This window comes from Orycteropus afer, unplaced genomic scaffold (assembly GCF_000298275.1).
Source record: "Orycteropus afer afer isolate SDZICR_OR568_19922 unplaced genomic scaffold, OryAfe1.0 scaffold00068, whole genome shotgun sequence".
Classification (NCBI taxonomy): domain Eukaryota; kingdom Metazoa; phylum Chordata; class Mammalia; order Tubulidentata; family Orycteropodidae; genus Orycteropus; species Orycteropus afer.
Genome location: NW_006921655.1, coordinates 11,333,158 through 11,340,697, shown reverse-complemented (window position 1 = coordinate 11,340,697; position 7,540 = coordinate 11,333,158). Strand labels below are relative to the sequence as shown.

At 38.7% G+C, this 7,540-nt stretch overlaps 1 protein-coding gene across 1 annotated transcript in view; it reads right to left on the bottom strand.

The window, feature by feature from the left end:
- RYR3 (ryanodine receptor 3) overlaps positions 1–7,540 on the bottom strand; it is a 585,899-nt gene that overhangs the window by 429,634 nt on the left and 148,725 nt on the right. The window contains exon 11 of the mRNA XM_007940521.1: positions 5,820–5,993. Coding sequence (XP_007938712.1) covers positions 5,820–5,993 — 174 coding nt within the window. The remainder of the gene's footprint in view (positions 1–5,819; positions 5,994–7,540) is intronic.

The window sequence follows — 7,540 nt, the reverse complement described above, 5'->3', positions numbered from 1 at the left end:
TCCGTAGTGATACTGCCTCGGAAACCCAAGGAGGGGTCGCTATGAGTCGGGGCCGACTCGACGGCACATAACAACAACAACAACATACATCATCTGAAGGAGCTCTGGTAGCATAATGCCTAAGGCACCTGACTGCTAAACAGAAGTCTGGCAGTTCAAACCCACCAGCCACTCCTCGGAAGGAAGGTTGGACAATCTACTTCCGTAGTGATCCTACCTTGGCAACCCAAGGAGGGGTCGCTATGAGTCGGGGCCGACTTGACGGCACATAACAACAACATACATCATCTGATGTACTGACTGCTGCTTCCACTGGTGTCGACTGTAGAAACAAGCAATGTGAAATATGTGACATCAATCTTTTCTGCATTTATTGTGATGCTGCTTACAGGTCCAGTTGTGAGGATTTTTGTTTTATTTCTACTGAATGCAACCCATACTGCAGACTGTATTCTTCAATCTTCATTAATAAGTGTCTCAAGTCATCCTCACTTTCAGCAAGCAAAGTTGTGTCATAAGTGTATCGTATGTTGTTAATGATTCTTCCTCCAATCCTGATGCCATGTTCTCCTTCATATAGCCGAGCTTCTCAGATTATCTACTCAGCATACAGATTGAATAAATATGGTAAAGGGATACAACCCTGACGTACTCCCTCCTTCTTGATTTTAAACCATGCAGTTTCCCCTTGTTCTTTCTGAATGCCAGCCTCCTAGTCTATGTAGATGTTCCTCATGAGTACAATCAAGTGTTCTGGAACTCCCATTCGTCTCAATATTACCCATAATTTGTTATGATCCCCCAATCAAATGCTTTTTGTACAGTCAATAAAGCACAAGTAAACATCTTTCTGGTATTCTTTGCCTTGAGCCAAGATCCATCTGACATCAGTAATGATATCTCTTGTTCCACATCCTCTCCAGAAATCAACTTGCATTACTGGAAATTCTCTGTCAATATACCACTGTGACAGTTTTTGAATTGTCTTCAGCAAGATTTTACTTGCATGCTATATTAATGATACTGTGCAATAATTTCCACATTGTGTGGGATCACCTTTCCTTGGAATGGGTACACATAGGGATCTTTTCCAGTCAGTTGGCCAGATAGCTGTCTTCCAAATCTCTTGGCATAGCCAAGTGAGTGTCTCCAGCAGAGCATCTGTTTGTTAAAGCGACTCAATGAATATTCTATCAATTTTTGGAGCCGTGTTTTTTGCCAATTCCTTCAGTGCAGCTTCAATGTCTTCCTTCAATACCAATGGTACTTGCTCATAAGCCACCTCCTGAAATGGATGAAGATTGACCAGGTCTTTTTGGTACAGTGACTCTGTGTATTCCTTCCATCTTCTTTTGATGTTTCTTGCATCACTCAATATTTTGCATATTGAATCTTTCAATATTGCAATTTGAGGCTTAATTTTTTCCTCAGTTCTTTCAGCTTGAGAAATGCCAAGTATGTTCTTCCTTTTGGTTTTCTAACTCCAGGTCTTTGCACATTTCATTAGAGTAATTGGCTTTGTCTGCTTGAGCTGCACTTTGAAATCTTCTGTTCAGCTCTTTTATCTTGTCTTTTTTTTCCATTTGCTTTAGCTACTCTTCACTCAAGGGCAAGTTTCAGAGTCTCTTCTGACATCTACCATTTTGGTCTTTTCTTCCTTTCTTTTTAATGACCTCTTGCTTTCTTCATGGATGACGTTCTTGATATCATCCCACAATTCTGGTTTTCAGTCATTGGTGTTCATCAAATCTATTCTCTAGATGGTCTCTAAATTCAGGAGGGACATATTCCAGGTCTTATTTTGGCTCTTGGGGACTTGTTTTAATTGTTTTCAACTTCAACTTGAACCTGCATGTGAGCAGTTGATGGTCTGTTCCACAATCAGTGCCTGGCCTTGTTTTGGCTGAAGATATTGAGCTTCTCTATCACCTCTTGCTACAGATATAGTAAATCTGATTCCTGTGTACTCCAGCTGGTGAGGTCCATGTGTATAGCCACTGTTTGTGTTGTTGAAAAAAGGTACTTGGAATGAATAAGTCATTGGTCTTGCAAAATTCTATCATGTGATCTCCAGCGTTATTTCTGTCACCAAGGCCAAAATTTCCAACTACCAGTGATTCTTCTTTGTTTCTAACTTTTGTATTCCCATCACCAGTGATAATAAACACATCTTGATTACAAGTTCGGTCAATTTCAGACTGTAGAAACTGGTAAAAAATCTCAATTTCCTCATCTTTGGCTTTAGTGGTTGCTGCGTAAATTTGAGTAATAGTAGTATTAACTGGTCTTCCTTGTAGGCATATGGATATTATCCTATCACTGACATCATTGTATTTCAGGACAGATCTCGAAACATCCTTTGTGAAGATAAATGCCACACCATTCCTCTTCAAACTGTCAGTCCTGGCAGTAGATCATATGGTGGTCTGATTCAAAATTACCAAACTGATCCATTTCAGCTCACTAATGCCTAGAATATCAATCTTTATGCATTCCATTTTATTTTTGACAATTTCAAATTTTCCTACATTCATACCTCATACATTCCATGCTCCGATTATTAACGGATATTTGCAGCTGTTTCTCCTCAATTTGAGTTGTGCCACATCAGCAAATGGAGATCTCGAAAGCTTTATTTTATCCCTATCATTAAGGTTTGTTCCACTATGATGTTGCAGCTCTTTCCCAGTCATATTTTGAGAGTCTTCTGACCTAAGGGGCACGTCCTCCTGCACTGCATCAGACAATGTTTCCAGGCTATTTATAAAGTTGCCCAGTAATGTATCAGACAGTGTTTCTCTGCTATTTATAAGGTTTTCCCTGCCCAATTCTTTGAGAAGTGGATGGCTTCTTCCTTTTTCCTATTCTGTCTCAGTCTGCAAGATATGTTGAAACTTGTGTACCATGTGCAACCCTGCTGGTGTTTGAAGCACCAGTGACACAGCCTCAAGCCTCAGAGCAACATGCAAACCATGATAGTATAACAAACTGACAGACAAGTTTGTCTTCCTTAGCTATTCAAAACCTCTCCACTTCCTGCCTCTTGAGGGTGGGGGCCTGTGTCCCTCCCCTTACCTGAGATTCCCTGCCATTCTGTCTGGCATCCCCTGGCTTCTCTTTCCCATGCTTCCTGCCTCTTGAAGGGTGGTGCCTGTGTCCCTCCCCTTACCTGAGATCCCTGCTGCTCTGTGTGGTGTCTCCCAGATTCCATAAGACTCTATTAATTCCAGAATCTAAGATAACCATTTCTCTGACTACTACCATCAGCAAGTATTTTTACCTATTTTTGAACTTTGTATAAATTAATATATTCATAATAGACTCTTCTTCTTGGACTCCAGTCACAGAGATATCTTTTCACCATGTCTCATATCTCTTTTATGGTCTTTTCTGTATTTCTCATCCTTTTTTCTTCCTCTCTGAAGTTCAGTCTAGATATTTTCTATTTTCTATAACTTTTATTTGACTAATTTCTCTCCTCTGCTGTATCTAAACCTTTATTAAACAGATTTATTAATGCTCAGCTGCTAAGTGAAAAGTTGATTCAAACCCACCTAGCAGCTCTGCAACAAAAAATCTTGGGAATCTGCTCCCATAAAGATTAAAGCCTAGAAAACCCTATGGGACATTCTTCCCTGTGACACGGGGTCACTGAGTAAAGATGAACTCAACAGCACCTAACAGCAACACTGCATACTTGAACCATATTATTTATTTATTTTTATTACTAGAATCCCTGTTTTATTTAAAATACATTCTATTTCTTTTATGAAATTCTCCACCTTTTTCTTCCATTTTCTTAATGAGATGAATCATAACTATTTTAAAGACTATCAAGTCATTTTAGTGTCTGGGTCATTGAGAGATCTTTTTCTACTGTATTCTTTCTTAGCTTTGGTCATTTCTTCCTTTTTTTTTGACATGCCTAGCAATTTGCTAATCTACTGAATAACAAATGCTGTGCATGAAAATTGTACAGGCTCTGGATAATATAATCATACTCTATACAGAGGATTCAAGCTTTGCATTGGCCAATTTTCAGAAATAGATTGCCCTTCTTCCTAGTCATAGTCAGGAAGCTTTGCTGAAACCTGTCCACCAAGGGTGATCCTTCTATTATTTTGAAATACTTGTGGCACAGCTTTAAGCATCCTAACAACACATAAGCCACTAGAGTATGTCAAAGTGACAGATGGGTAGTGGTGGGCATAGGACTGGCCAAAGTATAATTCTTTTATACATAAGGTCATGAGTTGGACCTAGCTCAATGGCAATGAACAACAGTATAGATAATTTAATTTTCTTCTGATAGGCTGATATGGGGAAGGATGAGTTTCTGCAATCTATTTTCAATTTAGTATGTCAATACTCAATTTGCTCTTATTTCTAGGGTGTAGCTCTTCTTGGATGTAACTGAAAACCTATTTTTTCCAGCAACATTCCAACTTTGGGCATCCCGAACCCTAGCCTCTGTCTGTCTAGTACTGGTACAGCAGTAAAATCTCATCTCTGTTCTTCAGCATCATAGATGCTGCTGCTTTCTGTTTGCTATCTTAGCTTCACACCTTATCCATGTTCAACTTAGGCTGCTCCAAAGGGAAACTGTATGAAGAATGTTAGGCTCACATATCTACAGTTCCCTCCACTCTGGAATCTTGTTCCCTGCAGTCTCAGAAACTGTGGCTGATCCCATCTCAAATATATTTATGAAGCCCAGTGGAAGTAACCCAAGACCCCACACCCTGGTGCTCCGAATTTGTAAATGTGCTGTGAAAACAAGCAGAGACAAAGGTACACTGCCATTCTATCTGGGATCTTCAGCACTGGATGCCTTGATTGTTGATATTTTCGATGAGTTTTTCTTTCTTGTGTGTTTTTATTCAGCTTTGATAATTATTTTCAAAGTATAGCTGAGCTCACACAAGCCACTGTGTCTCTTCTGTATTCCATTTTCTATCCTCCCTTGATAATTTAAATTTTCCTTTTATGGTTATTTTATGGGTGTGTTTTTCTCTACATATAAGCAAGATGTTACTTTACAGTTTGTTCCCGACAATCTTTCTTACAATGACTAGCACTCCGGGAAACTTTTCCTTATCACCACACTGAGGTGATATATCCAAACAGTATATAATACCTCCTAGAGTCTTATTGTGGAATTCTTTGGCTACCCAATATTTATGCTGTAAGATTTTCCCAAAAGAAAGTAACAAATTTTTAGCATTTACTTTCTGGTTCCTATCAAAAGAACTACTAGTATGGCAATGAATTTCTGTAAAAAGATGGTGCGTATATCTAGGATACTTTCACAATGTAGCAGGTTGAGAGAGACGACTCAAATCTGGATAAATTCTCTGTGGATAAACCATCATTCCACAACATCTCCTCTCTCTGCATATTTGTTCCTGTGGGCTTGTTGTAATGTAAAGTTTCTCTGTAGAGATCTATTTTGTCTATTATGAAAATTGCACAATAACTCAATTATTCAACTAAATGAATGGAGTAATGGTGTGGATAATATCAAAATGGCTTATCTACCAAAAGTGATTTAGATCAGGTATTGAATGCATTGTATGAATTCTCCTTGCCCCTCATCTCAAAGATGTCATTATTAAATGGGGTTTTACACTGAGTATGGGAGCAGAGCAACTGCATTAGGCAGATGTACCAAAAGAGTTGTATAAATCTGTCAGAGAATAACCAGAATACGGAGAAGTAAAGCATGCATAACGTCTACCTGATTGTCACAATTACATCTACTGCCTAGTCCATTCCACTTCAGAGGAAAACAATTCTAGACAGATCTTCTGACCTCCTACCTTTCTTTTCAGAGGTCCAAGGCGTGATGTTTTGGCATCCTGTGCTTTGTAGGTCACCCACAAACCACTGGCTATATGCTGGACAAAGCAGACGGAATCTCCATACTTAATTTCTGGAACTCCCATGCCTTCTATATCTCGTTTGTGACTGGAATCCAATTTTTCTTTGATTTCCTAGTTCACAAAGAAAGAAACCAAGATAGGCATATCTGAATGAATAGAAGCTCAATATGTAAAACAACTCACCTATTTGGAATTTGTAAGCCAGGGTCTAATTTCCAAGATAATCATGATGTGCCTGTCTAAGCCATGATTTTAGAAAGAGTTGCTCCCCTTTTCTGCTTTAACTGTAAAATCCATGGATTTTACATTATGGCTACTTTCGTGGTTATTTAAATCCACAGGAAAAGGAGGCAACTGGACGTTTTGCTCTTATGTCCTAATTTTACGTAGTGGCATTTGATACTTTCCTCATCCTGGCCTAAAATAAATAACCCTTACCGAACCAATTAATTTATCTTCAGCAACTAGTTTTAGTGGTTATCTTATATAAATACTCTATGTTAGGAACTTTGAATATACCTTAACCTCATATAAATATCTTCTGTAGAAGACAGCAGATTCTCTGAGCAGATGGGGGCTACTGTGCCTAAGTCAAAGGCAGTAAATTATATTTTTGTTTCTTAGGACCTCTCAGTTATGTGTTTCAGCAAATGGGTTTCATTCTTCAACTGCCAGTGTTTCACTAAATCTATTCTCCAGTGTGGAAAAGGGAGTTACCGTGCATCAAATGCCTTCTTGGTGACAACTGAAAGCACCTGCTGTAGAATGTGTCCTGGAGTAGACTTGTGAAGCACAGTAACTCTGTCTCTTCCCCATCAATCAAGACCTTTATGGTGCTATGCTGTGTGCTTCCACTTTAGTTCCATTTCTTCTCTACATCTTGCATTAAATCGCTCATTTGTAAAAGCCATTAGTTAGACAGCATTTTCACTTTTTTACAGAATAAAAATGTAACATGCTGTTCTCTCTGCTTGTGACAACATTCCTCCCATTCTTAATGATGGGACAGCAGCAGCACACGAATTCCTTACCACAGTTAACATGTTAAATTATTTACACATACTAACTCTTCGTAACAGCTTCTAAAGTAGCTACAAATATCACACCAGTTTTACAGATAAGAAAATGAAGTTACATAGAAGGAAGAAATTTGTCCCAAATCACTCAAGAAGTAGTAAGAGAGCCAGGAATTAAGTTTGGCTCCAGAGTCTCTGCTCCTCCCTATGGCTCTAAACTACTCACTCTTCAAAGCCCTGCTCACTGAAGGACGAGCTAGTTCCTCCCGCTGCATTGCCTTACAGTATCTTTCCTTTACTAAGCACTTCCATAAAAGAAAAAAATAAAACAACCTAACTGCTGTTGAGTCGGTTCCAACTCATAGCGACACATGCTTGGGTTTCCAAGGTGGTAACACTACAGAAGGAGATTGTCCAGTCTTCCTTCCGAGTGGCTGGTGAGTTTGAACTGCCAGCCTTCTCGTTAGCAGTCAAATGCCTACATCATAATGTAAATATTATGTAAATATTTTTGCTTATATTACATGTCTTCTTTGTTGGAAAGAATATAGATATAGGCCACATTTCAATTAATTATGGGTCACTAATACAGAGAATCCAGCACAATGCAGTTATTTAATACATACATATATATATATATAT